This window comes from Tenebrio molitor, chromosome 5 (genome assembly GCF_963966145.1).
Source record: "Tenebrio molitor chromosome 5, icTenMoli1.1, whole genome shotgun sequence".
Taxonomy (NCBI): domain Eukaryota; kingdom Metazoa; phylum Arthropoda; class Insecta; order Coleoptera; family Tenebrionidae; genus Tenebrio; species Tenebrio molitor.
Window position 1 is genome coordinate 1054175 of NC_091050.1, and position 22804 is coordinate 1076978.

The 22804-nt window shown below is 33.5% G+C and overlaps 1 protein-coding gene across 2 annotated transcripts; it reads right to left on the reverse strand.

The window, feature by feature from the left end:
• Positions 1-51: 51 nt before the first annotated feature.
• Positions 52-21380, reverse strand: LOC138130345 (uncharacterized). Of its 2 annotated transcripts, none has more exons than XM_069046793.1 (3): positions 21248-21380; positions 570-1350; positions 52-518 (listed from the first exon to the last, which is right to left on the reverse strand). In XM_069046793.1, the coding sequence occupies exons 1-3, from the start codon at positions 21248-21250 to the stop codon at positions 373-375; spliced, it is 930 nt and encodes a 309-aa protein (XP_068902894.1). In that variant the 5' UTR covers positions 21251-21380; the 3' UTR covers positions 52-372. The 2 variants fall into 2 exon arrangements, with proteins under 2 accessions (XP_068902894.1, XP_068902893.1); XM_069046792.1 differs by lacking the exon at positions 21248-21380 and adding an exon at positions 17013-17171.
• Positions 21381-22804: the final 1424 nt, after the last annotated feature.

Genomic DNA, 22804 nt, shown 5'->3' on the forward strand with positions numbered 1-22804 from the left:
ACAGATGGAGATTACGTTGTTTGTGAACAAGTGTAAAAAATAACAGAAATGTCATACATAATCTTATCGTTTATTCATTGCTTTAATTGGCTTAATTTAAGTTGAAAGTCTATTGTAACGACATAAAATTTTAGTGGCAGTGCATTGTTAACACAATAAAAATTACACTTCGTTCAGAATTAACCTATCGATTATGAGTACAAACATTGAAAAAATTGGTCAGACATCAATTTTTCGATACGTAGTACCTACAAGAGAAATTATTTATTAAATAAAACCTAGCCTCTAACGTATTGACAATTTAGGAAGAACTTTCACGCAAATCGTGAAATCTTCAACAGCAAATCATATTAAAATACAAATCGGATCGTCTCAAAGTCGCTTCTTCAAAGCTTCTTCTCTTAGAGCTATCAGAACCGGGGATTCCTTCGAATTGGTGAACTGCTCAATGTGGGTGATGGGCTGCGTCGACTGGACGATACCAGCAGGAGCCAACAGGATGGGAGGGTTGCGATTCACTGTAACAAACACCACATCATTACATCGTCAACGAGGCCAAGTGTTAGTACCTAATTCGTCATCTTCCTCGTCGATTGTCAAAACTGGTTCGGCCTCCTTGTCTGGAAAATCAATAATCGTGACATTCTTGGGCGGCAAGAACGGTTCGCTCTCCACAACCACCGCTTGGTTGTCTGGTACGTCGATCACCCCATCATTGTTAACGTAATCATAATTGATGGGTCTAGTAGGCACGGCGTAGACAACATTAACCGCGACTGGAGTCTCAACTGAGATGTACGTGTTGTGTCTCACTGGGGCGATGATAGCGCCCACTCTGATCGGAATTCTGAACCCTTCGTGCACGATCTCGATTTCCGAAGGGAACAAGATGCTGGTTTTCAAAGTGTACACCGTGATGGGCTTCTCGAGGACAATCCTGACAGCTGGGGTGCACTGCAGCAACTGATTCTTCTGGGTTTTGATTGTCATCACCGGCTTCTTCTTGGAGATGCTCATGATGTGGGCGTTGGAGACGGTGTTCATGTTCTCCTTCGACACCACCAGCATCGGTACCACGGTGAACCTGCTGGTGATGGCGTAGGGCACTTCGGCCAAGACGTTGAGGGTTGGGAGGATGTCGGGGGTGGAAAGGTAAGCCGACAGAGCTGGATCTTGGTCAATGTCGGAGAAAGTCGGCACAAATTGGGAATAGTGTGGCAGCTGACTCGCGTAGCTTGAGAGGCTGTTGTAGTAAGGACTGTTGTACCGGAAGAATTTATAGTAAGGGTTGTAGAGGTGCGGATGGCTCCATACTGACGACAGAGTTATGAATAAGAGTTGGGCCAAAATCTGGAAAGTAAAGCGAGTTTAGGAAAGAATGATTCGTTCGTGCGTCACTCAGAAAGCGCAGGTGATTATCCACTTATCCAGACAAAAGTTGCCTTCAGTACATGTTATTACGGATCAAAATATTTATTTTTAATTTGCGGCTTTGAGCCAAATTGCTGAACCGAGGAGTGTTATTGACGCTCCGGAAGAATTTGTCGCTACAAGGATTCCGTACTGTATTATACTGTTGCAATTAACGCCAATGCCACGAACGTAACGATTATAACGTAAATTTGAGTGTCAAGAAGATTCAAATTATCTACAAAATGAACATGACCCCACTTATTCAATGACAAATGAATGTTTCATTTTATAATGTTCGGAATACGACATGTTAAAATATTTCATTTATCAAATTAAAATATATTCGTCGTTCGTTAGTAAGTTATCAGTTATCAGTAAGTTATCAAATAAATTCAAAATTGCATTTGATGCTGCCAACCGTTAAGAAGAAATTACTAACTCTACTAACACTTGTCAAAGTGCTGTCAGGTTGGCAGTAGTAATAAAGTCCCTAGCCATGGCAATTTAAATTTCAGAATTCCAGGAGGTAATCTCCGTTTATAATTTTAACCAGTCTAATTAACATGTCAGATTACTTAATGCATTTTAAATGCCACCTTTGACACGTGGGAAAACTAATTATGCATAATTATGTGATAAATTAATAACCACTTGCATTCACAGGTACTCATTAAAACAACTAGTGATAAATCTTGCTGTAACAAGAGAAGTGCATTTTGCAGTCACGACAGTTTTTCCTTTTTTAAAATATTCTGTGACTTGCAGAACACTCCAATCTGATTTGAATTACAAAGCAGCCGCTCGTATAAATTATTAAATTCACTGATTTCAAGTTATTCCAATAGACAGCTGCATGTTTTCGTAAGAAGTTGACATAACGGTGCCCGTCATCGTGAATGCAGCAAATCAAATGCAAATCTTTTTGGTCCTGCATTTTTAAGATGTTTCAAAAGCAGAGAGCAACATCAAAGCTAAAAGCTCGATAAGACCAACATTCATAAAATTTCTAACTGTCCAAATAACGTAGAGGTAATAATTTCCGAACATTTCTTTGTCCATTACAAAATAAAATTTTACGCAATAAAGAGTAAAAGTGACATTCTTATGACTTTGAAACTTTTTGACACTTAGGTGTCAAAACGTATAACTGAGGTTGTTACACTTTACATTCCCTAGTACAAACTTTACGAAATTGACCGGTGTAAGTTGTGTTTTGGGGACAAATCTGTCAAAATGTCAAATAACAAAAACGTTAAATTAGATCGTGTGAACATAAAATCGGAAAAATTTGTATGTGGAATGCAACAATAGCCAATTGAAGAACGTATAATTGATTTCATATAAATGTTCATCAAGTGAGCTGTGCATTTGTAAAAGCACCTTTAAGGCGAATCGGGATGAGGTTTTAGTGAGATTCTCGGTCAACAGATGGCGCGGGATTTACTTAACTGTTTTTAGCTAAACCAAGCGAAAAATTTGTAATCTGAAATGTCTTTAAAACATTATTGAAAATTGCGGCAACTTTTTAATTTTTTTATTTTTTCTTCCTTTAAAAAATTTTTCATTGCAATTTTTTTAAAAACAAAAAAAAATCAAAAAGTGGTCAACAGCAACGATTAAGCAATATTTACTGATGCTTAATCAATTTTTATTTAATTTTTTCGTTAGAAAATAGTGTCCGAAACAGTAATATACGTTTTCTCTTTGATCGAACCGCCCGCACATGTCTGGCACTGATCAAGAGTTACAAACATGGAATTTGAGCAGCTACAAAAGTATATGTGAGACTTCTATTCACACTATTTTGGTAATGATAACTTAGATGTTGAGGTTGCCTCCGACGATCCCAGTCGAGATCCTGTTATTAACACCATAACAGACCGATTTTTAATTGATGGTCAGCATTTTCTTAGAGAGATTAGATCTCTAGAAAACCATAACAGCAAATATCTTAAAAGTTCGAAGGGGTACTTCAAATTAATATCTTGGACTACAAAACTGCATGGAATTTAAAATTTGAGTGTCCATACTGCAAAACAAGAAAAAAGTGTGTTCAGTGAGGCTGAACCAAAGCCAATCATAAATCTAGAGAAATTATCTCAAAGCAACTCAATTCCTAAATTAAATCAACTAGCAGTGGTCGATAGTGCTGTATGGGGAATTATCTCTATTGGTGGTGGACATTCCAACATGGAAGAACTGTTTTATTCGTGGTAACACTCCAATTTCCCGCTTATAACGCTCCGATGGAAGGTGTAAAATTACGTAAATTAAAACCAGGAAAGAAACAATACGTACCATTATCAAATGGATTTTGCGAAAATAAATTTCTAGGAATTTTCTCTCCCCAACAAAATGTTTTCATGAATATTCCACTTGTGTATAAAATGTCGTGAAAATCATTTTCAATAAAAGAAAAAAATTAATTAACAAAAGAGTTTGATCGATTTACAGTGAATCAAAAAGATTTTTTTGTTCGACACTGTCAGAATTTGAGAATTTTCTCCTGTGTGAACGGATTTCGATAAATATCACAACTTGTCAAAACGAAACGTCAAGTTAATTTTAATGATTTTAGGCGATTTGGAGCCTTTAAGAGGCTCGTCGAACAAAAAAACCTTGTATTCAACTCGTTCTTGTGTAAATTTGGCTTTTTTTGGCACTCCTGGGCCTTTTACACATGAACTCGTTAAATAATAATATACAAATTAAAAGACAAGTTTCATAAGACCAGTCTTGAAGCACGAATTCAAAATTAAAAAACGAGTGGCGTAGCCACGAGTTATTTTAAAGAAAGAGTGCTTCAAGGTCTTATGAAACGAGTTTTTTTATACTATTTTTTGGAATTTGTCCGCCATAGTACCTATGTCGCCCGCTGAAATACGTGAAATTGCCAAAAATACGGTCGCGAATTTGCTGCCTGATAAATCCTGATAAATAATTTTTGACACATTTTGTAATTTAAACTGACATGCATGACAAGATAATTCCACATCAAGCTTTACCAACTTAAAAATTTTCGTAAAATGTTCCGTGAATTAATGGCTATAAGGACATCGCAGATGATGACGTTGCTACATCCAAGAATATAAATGCATCAATTTTACGTACGATATTAAAAAAAAAAGAAGTGAATTTGTTTCGGTCCATGAAATAACCAGCCGGAAAAAAATACCATACGCGTAATATGAAGAGGTGGAAACTAAAAAATTGGTTCACCCAGGTCAGGAGCTCTAACATTCCGATAAGTGCTCCGATTTTGTAAAAAAGGGCCCGGCAAGGTTTTCCCGGTAATAGCGCTTTCCCGGCTATAGCGCTTTTTTCTTCGGTCTTTTTTTTTAAATCTAGTTACTTTGTGCAACCTGTCAGCTGGAGCTGTTGTTACGCAAGTAATTTGACAAGTTATTAGACTGTAAAAAATTGCATTTGTCATAACTTTGAGTAAAAATGAAATGACCAACATGCTACAAGCGTATTTTGAGTGTGGCAAGAATACACAGCCAGCTATTTGCCTTTATCACCAGCATTTTCTTAATAGAACAGTGCCCCACTACAAAAAATGAATTAATTTCCTTAACCCTCCACCACCCGGCGGCACGGCAATTTTGCCGGAGTACATACATTATTCGGATATTACTATCAAGTAATAGTGCAGTGCTTATCAACATTACCGGCGTCTCGCCTCCGCATTTTGACTTTGTTGTGTATTTATTATGTTCTGTGTCAATGTTAAGAAATTTCCTCACGATATGACATGAGTATAATAATATACCTTTTTGAACTTCAACTACCAATGTGTTCCCTAAATCCAGAATTTTTTTTTTTTTCCAACACTAATCTCTTATACTGTTTCTATGGTGCATATGAGCTCACACCTTATGTTTCCCATAAAATACGTTTTTCTCTATAAGACACGTCGTCAATAGCAACGTATCTTATAGAGTCATAAAATACGCTCACACATATTATTCAAGTAACATTTTATTCATCATTTTTACAGTAATTATCACATAAATTATCATATAAAAAATGATCAAAATGGTTTGAATAAGTGAAAACACACTGTTTATATACAAGAGTAAAATTTGTTGCAAAACAACTCAATCGTTAATTTAAAAAAAAATAAATAAATAAAATTCTCTTCACCACTTTTCACCTAAAAAATAACACTGAGAGTGACAAAAATTGACAGTTCACAGTGAAGCGGCAAAAATTTCATAACATATAATAGGAATGGCTTGCTTCGGCTACAATCATTTATAATGACCCTGTATTTCCACTTTTTTTTTCCTATGCAAGAGTGCAATCTTATCTTTATTGTACACTTAATATTGTCGGTATGTGATTGTCAAAGAAAAACGTATATTTCTGTTTCGGGTGTTATTTTTTGTCAAAATTTAAAAATAAAAAAAGATTTGCCATTAAGAAGTTGGCCCCCACATGCGCCGTTGAGCAGATTTTTGATTTTTTTTTTAATAACGAAGAAAAAAAATTTTTTTTTTGAATGGAATCAAAAATAAAAAAAGTAAAACGTTGCAGCATTTTGAAGTAATATTTTAGGACACTTGCAGTTTAAAAATTGAAAATCGGTCATACCGTTTCTTTAAAAAACGCTAAATACTTTTCCGATATCTTTATCTCTCTCGCACACTTGGTCATCCCGATTAGCCTTAATTTAGTTACATTACAAAAGTCACATTTATCAAGGTCATGTCCAATAAATCTTTACTTGGTAAAAATACAAAGACAAAAACAAATAAGAATTACTTTAATTTAATCAGTAAAAAGACGTAACATTGTTTTTGAAATCAGCAATGTTAAAATGGACAAAAACTAAAAAATTAGGCAAATCCAGTTCGCGCAGAGCAAGCAACTTTGAAAGTTAAAGTCACTAGCTGTAGCTTTACTACCAACAGAAAATCAGATTTTCATGACTTGCTTAGATGCACATTTATATGAAATTGAGTATGAATGTCACTGTAGTAACTCCCAAATGTACGCTGATAGATTGCACGTTTTTAAATCCTAGTTCCGAAATATAACGCAGTGAAAAATACTAAACTCTCCATCTCAATTGTTTCACGTTATTAAGAAAACCGTTGTAGCCTTGCAGATTAATTCCCGCCACACTTGTCTCTGTCTGTCTTCTGTCAAAAAACGTGCGATCTATCAGCGTACGCAGTATATCAAAATCGGACGAATATCGCTGCGGACAAAGATCAGTCTTGCCAACCATATAAAATACTAGAAGGTAAGCCTGCCAACATTATTTTTTTATCTCATGGGCGGATAGTAATGAACTCGACTTTATATAAAATTTGAAAGCCTACAGCGTTAGGTAATACGGAAATCGTCCTGGGGTTATGCAACTTATAATACAGATTCGTATAGTGTGCTATCCATCGAATTAGATAATTTAATAAAGAAGTAAGTAAAACAGTGCCAATCTTGGTAAACAACAAAATGAAAAATCTTAATAGATACGTTACAAAAAATTACACATTCAAAAAACCTAACCTCACTTCATTCTAAGGTTTTTCTATGGTTACTGATTTTTTAATTCAATTCTTTTTTTCTTTTATATCAATAAATTCATTCCTCAACTATCCCACCTCCACCCGGCGGCACGGCAATTTTGCCGGAGTACATACACTATTACGGATATTACTATCAAGTAATAGTGCAGTGCTTATCAACATAATTACCGGCGTCTCGCCTCCGCATTTTGACTTTGTTGTGTATTATGTTCTGTGTCAATGTTAAGGAACTTCCTCACGATGTGACACGAGTATAATAATATACCTTTTTGAATTTCAACTACCAATGTGTTATCTAAATCTAGAATTTTTAAATTTTTAAAAAGAGATTGCGGTACTATTCCCGTTGCTGAAATTACAAGTGGTAAAATCGAAATTTTTTCTAAACACCAAAGATTTCTCATAGCAACGGACAGCTCTAAATATTTATTAATTTTTGTGTTATATGTCTGTGTTATATTATGTGAATTTGGAACAGCTATATCTAAAAGATATGCTTGCTTTTGTTGTTTATTTAAAATAATAATGTCTGGTCTGTTATGCTTAATATGAATGTCAGTTAAAATTGTTCTATCAAAATATAACTTGTAACTGTCATTTTCCAAACAACTTTCTGGTGTATAACTATAATGTGGTTGTGTATTCTTTAATAAATTGAATTTAACAGCTAAATTCATGTGTATAATTTTAGCGAATATATCGTGTCGTTTTTTATATTCGCTTTGAGCCAAAACGGTGCAAGAAGAAATAATGTGTTCAATTGTTTCCCCTTCAGTTCCGCAAATCCTACATTTATCAATTATCGATTGTAAACCGCATATGTGTTTTTTATAATTATTTTTTTGCATATTTTTATAACAGTATTGTATTTTCAATTTAATCCGTTTTGGAATGAATATCCTTTGTAAAATAATTCATACAATATTTAAATGTCAACAACTGTCAAACCTCACAAGTATGTCAGCTCCATTTACACATTTTAGCTTAATTACAGATAATTAATCTCCTTTTGAAGATTAGCTTTGCATCATCTTAACAGTCCATTCAATTTTTATTTTGACATAACGAATGAATCTACGACCACCTATTCATTATTTTTGTCCAACCGACCGCCAAATTGCTTTGATCGCGCCATTTACTTAATTATCTTTTTTCCTTCTGCTCCTTCAAAACCTATTTAATGTACTGTTACATTATAGGCGTAACTGGACACTGACCTGCAGCTTTGTATTATTCAATTTTATTATTATTCGCATCGAAAACCAGTTAGTCAAAATAATTTGCATGACAACTATCACCTGCATCACAAAAACACATTCAAACGCATCTAACTGTTTTCCTTGCATCATTGTTGTTGTCGGAGGTGTTAAATACCCAAAAAAGTGTTAAACAAGTGTGCCCACGTGATGAACTCGAACAATAGTCAGAAGCTGGGTCTTCTACTGGAACCTACACGCGAAAGGCGTGATGAAGAAGATGTACAAGCTGGAAAGGCGGGTCGAGGTTGTTGAGAGCAATAAAAAATTGTAACGCCACCAACACTCGCCCATAAATTAATTAGAGGGGAAAAACCGTTTTGGATCCAGTGTCGCCACCCGAAATGGGCGTGCATAGCGCCAACTGTGTGTATCCTCGAGCTACCTACAAGAAGTGCGGAGACCTCGCCAACAGCCGCTTCGATAAGTATTACATCAACTGATCTAAGATGTTATCGCTGAATATAAAACATATGAGCGCCCACAATGGCGCCCACTTTCACTCGCCCGACTTGCAAACTCAGTCAAATAAATGCACGGACCAGGTTCAGGGCTCTCGCCAATGTCATTGCCGAACGTCAACCTCTGTATTATTATTTACGATTATTCCGACGGGTTTTATGAGGGAATCGGGATCCGCTCGACGGGAGTGCATTTAGGGAATTTCGTTTTGATCTTTTTTGGGTTGGTCCACGAAAATTTTCCTCAACTGTCAATTGGTCCCAGCTACAATTTAGTTTGACAAACAGTGTCGTCAATACTGGGTCACAAATGTCAAATCACAATTACCAACCTCACCATTTATTCTATGTTGTCTTTAATGTCTTTAACGTGCAAAAACTAATATTTTCAATATTTTAAAAATAAAAAACTACCTAATTAACTTCTTGTTTATTGTTAAAAAATGACATTTATAAATTTAAAAATCCTAATTTAAGAAGGACATAATCATACATAGCCACAAGCTACTAACACACCCTTCATTACCGCAAATTTAATTTTAGACTTTAATTTTATACTAGACTAATTAAGAATTTAATGCAAATAATTTAATACTAATTAAGTTCAGTTACGTCATTTTGTCGTTTCTGTCTCATCCGCAATATCTATTTACTATTTGAGAACTTTTGTTGCTTTTTAAAACGTTTACGAAAAGGACAAACTATAGAATGACGTCACAGCTCCTAGCTCTCATTTGTCTCAACGGGAGGAGACCAGTTTGAGGTTAGAGTGTCATCATCTGTCAGATAGTAACAGCCATACCATGAGGTATCGAAAAAATGATTGTGCAGCCTTGTGGAGCGCCCCATGGGACCCAAATCCGCCGATAATGGTGGCAGATTATCTTGCTGAGGTGCCCAGGGGCGCCTCCGGGGCCTAAGTCGGGTCAGAATGGTGGGCGCTAACGCGTAAAACACCACCAAAGCGTATCGACGTGCAATTAAATAATAATCGGATTAGCATACGAGCTCGGATTACGGTTATTACGTGAGGAGGGTGCGCCCGGAGTTTCTTCGCCGAAGAGAGGATCTCGAGCGCGCTTGTTATCTCGGGCGAAATAGATTTTCGATAAAAGCAATAATTAGTCGGTTTAATACGTTTTTTACGACATTTCGGCATAAATAACAAGGCCGTCGTATCAACCAGACGAATTTCCTGAATCAAACAAGGTCACGTCGCTGGCATGCAATTATACCTGAAAACTTAAAAGCGAATGAAAAAACTTGAAATGGAAAAATTCGGTGCGTTCAACTTAAAATGTCGTTAATTATTCAAGCCGTATTAAATGTCAGAAGGGATATGGCGGTTGTATTTTTTTGATTTTGCTTTGGCGGCGCTTGTCACGTTTTAGAACTGTTATCATTTAAGAGGTTTTTATGGTGTTGGCGGTGTGGAATTTAATTATAATTAGTGCCAAATAAAAATACAAAACAAAAGTGTTTATTTTGGAATCATGTAACGGAATGGATAAAAAATCTCTCAAAATAAAATTCTTAAGCCTTATATTTTCAAGGTCACTCCTTGCCAACCATTTTCTGTTGTTTGCGGTCTTATTGTAACAATGGAATTTGGTAGAAATTATAAACAAATAAATTGGCATATTTTATTGGTTTTAAAATTTTTTTGGATACCTATCTGATTTCTGAATTTTTTTTTCAGTGCGAAAATTTACGCATTTTTAAAAGCGACTTTTCTTTTATGCTACTCCATTGAGTCAAAATATTGATATGAGGTCTGAGTCAGGTTGTAAAATTTTTTGCAATCTTGTAAATATGCGGTGTCCCATAAAATATTACAATTATGCTTTTTTCGGAGGAACAAGAACATTATTAGTTTTCAAGGTCATCAAGTTACGTCAGTGAATATATGCGAAATTTTGTTTCTGTAGTAAATGAGGTACAAAAAAGTATTAAGGTGGTTTAGCACACGTCATTTTATTCACATTTAACATCAAAGGAAAATAAGAATTTAATATTAATTTTGCAAAAAAACTTCTTTTAGATTCTTAAAGATTTCAGAAAATGTTTTTATTATTTATTACTTTTTTCATTATGACATTATCCTAATATGTATAATTGTTATCATTATATTATATTATATTATGTATATTACATTAAAAAAAACAAATTCAAAATTCGCAAAATCATGTTCTGAAATGTATTTACTTTTTTAGTTCAGTTATTTTATTTCTTTCTAGTTTTGTGTTTTTGTATTTTTTACTATTACATATTTTGTACTGGTCCACACCAGCGCCCGGTAACACGGCATTCAGGCCGGTCGCCGCATTAAATTATTATTACCAATTTTTTTATCAAGTAATGATAATTCCCTTGAAAACTTGAATTATTAGGAGTATTATTAAGTATACTTTTTATTTTTCTTCGCAATGTAAATAGGATAATAACATAACGGGTGTTCAAATGAAAAGTTCATCAAGTTGGCTGTGATTTTTTGATGAAAAAGAGCCAAAAAGGGATGATGCTTTCTTTGACAGATGCCAGTTGTATTTTGCAAGCGTAACGTCTTTTTTGGAATTGAGTTTCGTTTTTAGTGGAATTGAACTTTAATTAAATTTAATCAATTGAGTCAGCAAATTAATCTCTCTGTTGGAACAACGCACACAATGTTACACAAGAATTTACGTCTTTATCATTACCGTGTCACAGCAATGCAAGAATTAAAGCCAGCAGATTATCCAAGAAGATTACATCTTTGCAATTGGCTTGTTAAAAACGTAGGCAATAATATCTTGGTGCGCATTTACATAAAAAACACATCTAACCTAAAATTTTACAGTGTACCTATAGTATACATTGCTGCGATTCTCGTCAAAATAAGAGGTTGCCAAACAATTAGCTAGAGACCTTTTCGATAACGTGGCACTCACATATAAAATAAATTGAGTCAAAAATGTCACTTCATAACGTGGTCCTAACCTAACTTTTGTCACTGATCTTCTGAGACATACTTCACAATGTTGTGAAAAATTCAAAAGCTATTTGAACTTTTCAATTGAACACTCGATACAAATCAGTTATTAAACTTGTGTTTAATTTACCCGATTTGTTAAAAAAAAGTTTTAATTATGTACTCGTAAATACTGTTGTTTCTGTAATTTACAAACAAACTCTTAAATTGGCAATTATTTAAATAAACCCACTGATCAACAACATATTATTACAAACACAAAAAAAAAAATCCTTAACAGGATTTAATACATGTCCAGTTTCCTTTCCGGGTGCTGTGAAACCATTTATCCTGAAAGTTTTACATTTAAAATTCGCACTTTTATGTTTCGATAAACTTTTTCACACTTGCTTCGTTACGAACGCAACTACACAGTTGAGAAAAAAAGTTTCGCAGTTCTTAGGAGAATTCTAGGTATTTTTGACATATTTATTGGAATTCTTTTAAAGAAAATTCTTAATTCATTTTTTGTTTCGGCAATGAATTATCTAAATTCTACCGTAAAAACATGAATAATTTAATTTATAAGCCTAGGATGTCAAATTTAACTGGAAATGATGTGGTAACTGTATCTGCTTTGATTAATCATGCAGCAACCCAATTCCTCAAAAATCTGATCCAAAACCTGTTCCGTTAACGCCACTTCTTGCACCTTATTACCAACACCACGCGTTCAAAAATCACAACACGAAGAAATCAACTCTCTACACGCAAAAGCCATTACAGTGTCGATTTTTTTGCGAGCGTTGCTGCCAAAAATCTCTTAAAATGCCCAGTACGAGTAGAATTAGCAGAGAACCAGCATCTGCAGCGCAATTATTTTCTCGTTAGCGTTCTCGGAAAGCAACTAAAATTAAACAAGACACGAGGTGCCTGACTGCACATCACGCGTTTAACAGCTCTTGGATCGTGAATCCAAGAAGTGTTTTGTCAAAATTGAATTTACATTTTCTATTAATTAATTATCTTGCGTTTTATTTACAGAAGATGTTGTGATTACGGTGCAGGATTTTAGGATCCGGTTGGATCAATGTCGAATTCTTGGCTGGTTCTCACACTTCCAGCTTAGGTTAATGGATCAATGTTATTAAAGCCAGCAACTCGGCAGATTGTCTCGACAAAGGCGAAGAGTGGTTTTGATAACTCTACTAATCGAGTGCTAAACGGTTGCGACGGTGAAGATCGTTTCTTGGTAAAACCCAGCGGAAACGGTCTCATTACAAATTCTTTGCGTGCGCTTTTCTAACCATCAACCTCTTGGCCTCGGTGCGATTTTGTCTGCGTTTTCTGCAAGAGATTTGATAATCGATATGTTGGATCGAGTTTGTGGTCGAAAATTGAGCATTATGGGAGAAACCGCAACTCTACCAGGCGACAAAGAGAACAATCGATGAATACAAATGATAGAATTGAACTCGATTTTTTCGAGTGGAGTCCGTTCACTCCAGTTTTCCTTGGGAATTTACATAATTGAAAGTTCGGGTTTTGCCAGGAGTGACAACGACTTTTTTAGTGCTGTTAGGGCTCCCAAAGTGCAAGTGAATTTTTATCGTTTTTTCTACAAAAAAAATTGTCTTTTCGAACTATGTTTTAAACATTTTTTCCCAAGGTTTTACACAAGCAGCAATTCTTCAATTCTTAAAAATTTTAAATTTACGATGAGCCCGTTTAGTATATTAAAACATATTTTTAAGTATGAAAGTATTACGTAGAAACAAGGCAGTGTTTTAATTTGTATTAAATATGAAATTAAAAAAAAAAAACTATAATAGTATATTAAAAAACAAGTACATAAGGCATTGTATTAGCGTACAAGGGAAAGTGGACGAGTACGGTAAGACGCCTCTTATCAAACGAGCTTTTAATACTATTTTTTTTCTATTGAGGAGAATTAATGAAAAAACGTCATAAAAAATTTCTGCAATCAAATTTAAATACCATAATGATCTACAATAAAAGAGAAATTAGAGCAGGCCTTGATTAACATCCTACAGTTGGCAATTCTGATTTTTGCTCTCTAATTTAAATGTTATTTATCATCAGCAAGTTTGACAAGCTAAAGGTTTTATTTATTTAGAACAACAAACATTTTAACCCTGTTTTAATATTAACAGCTATATTAAACTGTTGCAAGACATTCTGACATTTCGCCAAAGGTAGGATGCTAATTAAAAGCTTTTATTTTCGATCGATAAAAAATTCCGTTGTGTTGTTTTTCAATAAACAATTAAATTACTGAAGATAAAAAAAAATCTCAAATAAAATTTTAAAAAGTCTTAACTAAATCAAGAAAACAATAATATTTTCTAAGCGAAGAATAAATAAATAATTTGAACTAATTTGAAATGAAATAAGAGATATCACATATACGTTATAATTTTGTTCCGTAAATGCGTTGAATTTTAAAAAATATCAAATCTTATTATTTTTGTTGCATTGTTTATTAACAACGAATGAAATCGTGAGCAATGTATTATTTGAAATTACAAAAATTAATAAGTTTAAATAGTTTTATTTTTTTAAATAATTAATTAAACTTCAATTGTTACATTGCCCAATTCTGCCTTTTCTGAACTTGCCTTTGCCTTAAATTTTCGCTGAAAACTTCCAAAACGCTCAATCAACTCTTCGCTTTGTTTCACATCCGCGCCCAGTTGGTAGTTGGTCCCCCATTAATTATTATCACCTGCTCCACTTCAATAAAAAATAAATCTTTGGTCCTTGATTCACAAAAATTAAAAACATTCTCAGAATTGTTATTTCGTAAAGGTCAGGAACAACCGCGTAATAAAATAATCTTGATCTCGATGACTAAATATAGTTGCGGGCTGAATTGTTCTCTTCATCTGAAGACGTTAACAAACAGCGAGATCGAAACGTGGACGTTATCGCATTTACATATAAAAGAGTGCACACGAGATAACACGAAAATTACCATAACACAAAAAATAAATAAATTCAAGCGCTCTCAAAATAGAAGGTGTGAGTTGGTCGTCTCATTTACCGTTGCAGTCTCTCACAATCGACGATTTCGTAATAAATCTGTCGGAAATGTCGCTTCTGAGAACTGAATCAGGTTTAATGAGGAGGGACTAATTGGGCTGTAAAATGTGGATAAGAAGTAATTGAGCGTCATTACTTCAGCGCTGCAGCAACAAAGCAACTCCGAAGATGATACAGTTGTTCTCGAAAATTTTAAACAAAGTCCTGGACTGTTTGCGCTTTGCTAATTATAATTTTAATTAAATTGAATCGAATAAATACACCAAGACAAGTACGCTGTTGATGTATTGCGCTGTCAGTGAAGAATTTTACTTTCGACTTAATTAAGTCCCTCAGAGTGTTGTACCGTCAAATAATCATTTCCAGTTGTCTATTTTTTGCCGACCCGTAATTTAATTAATTCTCTTTTTTCCAGCGATTTGGCTAATTAGCAAACAAGCTTGATTAAACATTCGAAATTTTTATTTGTTCTGTCAGCATATTTTAAAAGATATTTATTTACCATTATAAATACAGAAGCCAAGGTACTCTGGACGGCGTATGATAAAAATGTAGTACACAAACCGGTCAACAAAAAATTATGGCGAGATGGAAAAGTTACAATAGAAGTTGGTTGGACTGCTGACAGAAGTGAAAAAACTAATTTGGGGAATGAAGGGAAAAGAAATTTTCTGAAGGACATTATTACTGCAACATTGTTAGTACTAAAATATAAGCAAAATATTTTTTTATATGGTGTCATATATACAGGGTGGAAAAATGAAAATGAATAATTTTAGGTACATAGTTATTTTTGTGGCAAAGAAATTTTATATGATTATGTAGTGAAATTTTCCACTTGATAATGTTGCTTAATCTTCAAAACAAAATCTACATTTTAAAATTTTTCTTAAGTATCTAAATAAAAATTGTACAAAAAAAACAAGTGTACCTATTATGAAAATCAAAATATAGTTGATAGATTCTCACAAAATATGAATTCGAAATAATTTCAGTGTTTTCAGTGATTCATAAATCATAAATCAATCTCTCTCATCCAGAAAAAAAATTTGTTTTTCACAAAAACAGATTATTTTTTTTTAAATATGTACAAAGAAATAATTTTAAAACTATCTACGGTTACTTCGAATAAAAAAATTTAAATGCAAAACACTTTTACTCAGTCCATATTTGATACAGTTTTTATTTAAAGTAGCAAATATACGATTTAAGCATACCCAGTGATTCATTTGGGTTTTTTAAATTTCAAATTTGGTTTTTAATGATCCTAGTTATTTTAACGTCGTTTTCGAATTATTTTCTATAAAAATTTAATAACCAAATTATTAACTATGCTTGTTTAAAACTTCTCAAAACAGATTATCGATTTTTTTTAAATTATGGCACTACTAGTTAATAATTTGGTTTTTGACAATATGTATTCAAAAAATACACGATCTTTTTGTTAAATACTTTTGTACTAATCAAAAATTTCAACGGCATTAAAATTGGTTAATTTGTAAATTATGCAAAAATCATGCCTAATAATTCTAGGAATCACCTAGTACATTATATTTTGTCTATCTATTTCAATAAAAAGGTAAACTTTATTACATATTATTATTATTAATGATACATGTAGAAGAATTTTTTACATACTTAGTGTATCAAATAGTTACTTTTTTGATAATTATATATAATTATATAATTAAGCTGCGTTAAAAACGAAGATCCTAGTGGGGAGCGAATTACGGCAAATTAATTTTAAAAAAATGTAAAACAAACATGTAGGATTTTGTAATTAAAATCAAGTAGAAATTAATTAGAACGAGTCGAAAAACATGACATAACAAAAAATCTGGACCATAATTTACTGACCTGACCTTTCTTGACCATTTCCACAACAACAATTCGAAAAAAACGCAAAAAACTAAATTATTCATTAAATAACGGACCACGAGTGTCCAGTCTTCAAGGTCATTGTTCTGGCGAATTCATTCATTTAAATTGCAATCCAATATGCGAATAATGTAGATCACTTTAAATTGGCCCGATTACCATACAAATGAGTCTACATACCGACGCCTATCAAAAATCACGCCCCGTGTGGTACTCGGCGCGAATATTTTCGCAATAATTCGTCGCGAGCCTCATCGATCATCCCGTCGAAAATCCGACAAACGTGGATAATGGGGTGCGCATAATCGATAATTAACAGCCAGGTCTGCGTGATTAATTAGGATAACGAAGAGCCATTTACATAAAAGCGCAATAAAAGTCGGACCGAGGTACGACGCAACGAAATAAAATTTGTCGGGACAAATCACTGAATTAATCGTGGAGAGGCGCTACTCACTATGGGCTTCATGTTGGCCATCACTGACTAATTTGCGACACAAACACTTCAGCAGACCTGCAGACTGAGAATATAAGATTCCATTTCTCTGGATTTATACGGACCACCAAGCCCACACCCCACTCGGACAAAATCCGAAATGCAGCACTCAAATACAAAGACTCGTGGAGGCACTCTCATGGGCGACGTCGATAACGGTCGCTCAATACAAATCTCGACGGAATCATCGCTTTTCGCGTCTTTCCACTTTCGGTGCCCCAAACCGGCCAGATTTGAGCCCAACGGATCCCAAAAATGCAGCGCACGAACCCGTTCTCCACACTAATGCACGCATAATTAGGCCCGAAAGTAGATTTTTTGAATTTGGACTTATGAATTATTGATGGGAACGGTGTTATTCATTGGTTCCTTGAAAACGAGAACAATTGAAAATCTAGCGAATTTGTCTTCGTCGCCATTAATATTCGCTTCCGTCAAGTGATTTCGACGAGGTCTATTGTGTAGAAATTTTTTCAAACCGCAACGGGTGTGTTTGTAATGGCAATGTCGCGACATCATAAATCAATTCTTGTGAGGTTTTAGACCACCCCAATAACCTACTGACACCATAGTTTTTGACTTTTTCAAAAATTGTCAAAAAAAACTGCCAGTTTTGGATAACTGTGATCGCAACTGTTTCGAAAAGTGGTGCGAAATGGAGTCGAGCGCCATCTTGTCCAAAGCACTCTTGTCCCACAAAATCTCGAATAATTTTGTTTTGTTATTGTTTTGATTTTTTATGTGCAAACGTATTTTGTCAAAACTTATAAATATTAATAAAACCCTTGCAACGTTGAAACACCTACTGCGAGGTCTCTGCAGTAACGATTACGCTTGATGTCCAAGAACCGATAAAATGTTGAAAGACATTTGCATTTTTTTTATCGATAAAGATGTACCTACAGGAGTGACCAAACAGAAATGTATTTAAAATACTTATTAATTAAAATAAAAAATTAAACGTGGATAATCAACAGTGTCCAAATTAAATTATACTTAGGTGAAATAACAAAGTAATAAAAACATGTCCGCGGGCGGCAATTTTTGACAGTTGCTTTCAATGAAATATATAATTTTAAAAAATATTTGAATTAATTTGATAAAAAATAAATCAGCATATGTTTGGGATTTAAATTAATGCAAAGTTTTGGCGTTTGTTTCGGTTCAACTTTGAAATGTAGACATCATTAAAATTATTAAATCATGTTTGAGTCAAATAAAATCTGCGTAGGGGGGACTGTTGTTTATTTAAAATGTGATAGAAGATAAGATTGTTGTGCAGCGAAAATGCATACTGCAATCTATATGGAAATTTTTATGACCTCTCGGATGTATTGAGAGATACGGGTCAACAAAATTTTGGCTAATTTATTGCAGCAGAAATGAAAATATTTTGGGTGAATTTGACGAACCAAAGAGATTGATTTGACTGGTGCCAGTTTGTTAAAAGGAAAAAGACAAGTTTCGCTGTCTGCATAAAAATCTAAACGACGAGAAATTAAACGTAAAAAGTGTAATCTTCTTTTTATGTTATCTGAGTGTTAATAGAGGATTATGTTTCTTTGAAAATGATACCTAGATTGAAACACAGCAAGAATTGAGGTTTTAATTTGCAACCTTGACACTGAGGTTGATTTTTACGACTAAAATACTGATCAATTTATTGAAATGAGGTATAACTTTACATTTTTTTTATTTGATGAAAAACTGAAACAAAAATATATTGGGTGATTCAAAATGATTGTGGATAAGTATGGCAATTATGTACGAAAATTTATGTGGCAACTGTGTGGGTGGGGTATAGTTGACATTTGTATGACATTTCATATGCCTGCATTTGATTTTTTCACGTTAACTTGACAATTTTCAAAATTGCGCGACTACGAACTGTCAAAGAAATGTCAACTCTATCCTACCTAGAGAGGTGCCACATAAATTTTCGTACATAGTTGCCATACTTATCAACAATCATTTTGAATCACCCAAAATAAAAAAAAAAGAGAAAAATTGTGTTTAAATTCAATTAGAAGTGTCAAAGTACAAATAATTATTAGGTAAGTCAAAGACGCTAGATATACAACATGTTTTACCTAAGAGAGCCTGACGAAGTCAACACAAGAGCAACACAAAACACAAAATACATTTGACGATGGGAACTAGATTCATTAAAAATTGTAAATTGTAGTTTTGGACATCCATAACTAACACAATCGTTGGGGAGCTTTTTCGCAAATAAAAAACTTCAGGGATGTCAAAATATGATTTATTACACCTAGTTACTCATGAAAATTGAATATTGGGTTGCATTCGTCAGGGTCGTACTCTTAGGTGAAACACGTTGTCTATTATAACAAGATTTCTCCATGACGTCTTTATGTTTCATGTGTCTAAATTCACTTCTGATCAGAGCCCTTCGACAAAAATTTTGTTCTTGTCCCGTATGTCGTAACTTACACAGCGTCGGTGTCATTGTATTTCATCCTGTGTAATATTTTTCACAAAAAAAAAATGATTTTTTCCAAAACTAAAATGACTACTCAACTGAGCAAAAATTGTTTATGATGGAAAGTTATTTTCGCACGGGTCGTAAGGTCAACGGCCATTGGTCCCATTCAGTGCAACATTGTTTGCAAGAATTTGTGCTTTAGTTACTTACCACAAGTTGTCGATCATAAACAATTCCAGGAGTGTTTGGATATCAAGAAAAAAAGGTAACGGAAGGACAACAAAACGTACTCCAGGAGTTGATACAGTTGAGGAAACGGAATGAACCAAAAAATTTCTCCGTCGTTTATCCATGATACACTTACAGTGTATTATGTGTCTTAACCTATTTCTTTATTTGGTTAATGATACTTTAAGCCTTTACTTTCGTTTTCTTCTGGTAAACTTGGTAAACGTAGTCATAAAAATGGTCGGCTGTTTCGGCGGGAAAATGTTTCTGAAACTCTCCGTATCAGGAGACAAAATTAAACTTTGGTCAATTTTGTCTTTTTTTTTATTTCATTGTACATAAGTCAGTGAAAAGTACTGCAGAATTTATTAAAGGAATAAAAAAAATCCAAATACTTATTATAAATCAAGCACATACCTATCTTGACGAAATTTTAATAAGTACATATAATTAAGCTCCTTTGACTTAAGTATTTGTTTAAAATTTTCCAAATTTTCAGAAAAACTTAGTCAATAAAAAGTTGTTTAATTTAACATTTTTTATACAAATTAATACATATTAATAAAGTAATTATTATAAGATATACCTAATGGCAAATAAAATTGTATACTGTCATAAATTATTTAATTTTAAAAACGTTTAAAAAAGAGAATACAAGAAAAGAAAAAAGTGTGCAGGAATAGAAAAAGAAAAAATCCAAATGGTTCAAAATAAACATTATTTTTTGTAACATGGTTGCGTATGATTTAAATAATAACAATATGTATTAGAACACTGGAACAGAAGAGTAGAACATCATTATTATAACACCCTCGTAATACCTAATCATTTCTTCGAAGATTTTTTAATGCTCAAAAACTTCTTGCGAGTTCACATAAAAAGTGTTAATAAATTATGTGAATATTTGCTACATTTTACTAAAACTTACCTTCATCTTAAGGTATTCAACAATTACGTATAGTAAAATATCGTGCGATGCATTAAATTTGTTATTAGAGTTGGCGTTGGAAGTGCCAACGCATGTCTAGTTTTGAACTATCGCGACAAATGTCACATTTAATGACAATTGTAAAACAGAAAATGGCGAATTAAGATTGGAGGAATTAAGAGAAAAGTTACAATAGTAATGTTTATTTTATTAAATAATGTTACAATAGATGCTCAAAGTGTTTACCATTTTGTTCTAAGCAAAAACGGGCCCTTCGTTTAACTCCACTAAAGAAATATTTTTCAAAAACAGTTTTTTTTTCTTATTAAGTAATTCAAAAATTAAAATTAAGAAAAATATTTTAAAAGTATTACATTAACCAACCTTAAAATTATTCAACATATACATATAAGTTAAATTTAATCCATTTTTTTTTCATTTCTGTTTAGTTAATTAGTTAATTCATGAACTACGAGAAAGATTTTCAGCAACTGAAATTTTGTTGATGAAAATATAAAAAAAAGTATCCCATTTTTCTTTTTGGTATTACATGAAATAGAAGGAACATATTAAATACAAATTATTTCATCTTACCATTATATGAATTTCAGCTTAACTTGAAACTGAACACTTCAGCCACTTGTTTCATAGTGATGTTGATTAGAATCTAATAAAATCCTTCAAATTTTTGTTGTAGTTTTCGAAAGGTGAAGCACCACCACCACCACCAACATCTTGAATTCCAATTTTCGCCTGTTCCACATTGAACTTTTGGGTTTGCACAAGCACATGTACCATTCTCGATGGTGTTATGGATAAGATACCGAACCAACTACATAGCAAAAACGAAATGTCGGCTTTAAAGAGAAGAGGAGGGCCATTTCCGGTAACACCGCCAGTGTTAATGAATTCGAAATTTGATATTTACCATTTTTTCATGTCGTCAAGTGTCCTTCTGCACACCATTAATTATACATTAAAAAATTAACCAAACGCTTGTTTGCTTACAGCCCCCACATGTACAAATCTGTACTTACCTTTACCAGATTCAAGAAACCTTCCACTGTCCCATTCACTTTATCGCCGCGTTAAAACTTGAGTTAATTTTTTAATCAGATATCGAGAGAACATCATTTTCAAATTTTTCGAATATCTTCCTAATCTATTATTCGAAGAATATGTAAATGGGAGTGAAATTTCGTCACTCTGTATACATTCTTGGCATAACTTATCGATGATTGTTAATAAATTATTAATAATGTAATGAAGCAGTTTCGGTGTAATGTATTGCAATTACGCTCCAAGCAAACCCATAAAAATGATTTGTGACTTAATTTCTGAATTATTAATTATTATTAATCGCCATAAAAGGACAAGTTGACGATTTTATTTTTTTCCAAGACGACAAATAAATGAGAACAGCCAGTTTTCAACAAGCCGAGGTGAAGAAATTATCTCAGAAATTGATTGTAACAAAGCTCTTGGGCTAAAACGAATACCAGAGAAAACAATGTTACCTTAATCAACACCAAAAATAGCATTTGATATCCGGTTAGGCGAATTTTTTAAAAACAAGGTACGATTTTTCAGTTGGGATTGAAAATTCAAGTCACACAACATCGTTAATTTGCTCATTTATGGATCAGGCATGCGGACTTTTATCGATCAATAACCACAAAAAAGACAATTGCTTTGGTAAACACGTTTACTTATCTGAATCATCTGAGACCCATTTCTCTGGACAAATGGGGCCGATGTTTTCGACCAGACCCATCAATTACAATTTGTGTATTTGTGGTGCAACAAATTTCCTAATGAATTAGTAAATACCTAAGAGCAAAAAGGAGGAGCGCAGCAGGGATTCATACTGGGACCATTTCTGTTTGACCATTATGTCATACATTTTCATCTACTAGATTTGTTATAGTTGGCTATGATACAACTGTCATTTGACATGTTTGACAACTATACGTTTAAATTGGCAACAAGCTACTTACTAATCTCTTCCAATTACAATATGTTTTTTTTTATCATTTCAAAATAAACTATTGTACAGTCACGAGCAATAAATTTTGGTCGTCAATGTCATTCCTTGGCTCCATTGTAAAACGGTCGCAAATATCATAACCTATCATCATGTTGTATTACATT

Excerpts from the sequence above, each read along its gene's own strand:
- LOC138130345 (XM_069046792.1), bottom strand. The coding sequence starts at position 17,033 with ATGGCCAACATGAAGCCCATA. Across the intron at positions 1,351-17,012 it reads TGGCCAACATGAAGCCCATA|ATTTTGGCCCAACTCTTATT; the intron begins GTGAGTAGCGCC and ends TTTACTTTCCAG. Across the intron at positions 519-569 it reads CGAGGAAGATGACGAATTAG|TGAATCGCAACCCTCCCATC; the intron begins GTACTAACACTT and ends TGTTTGTTACAG.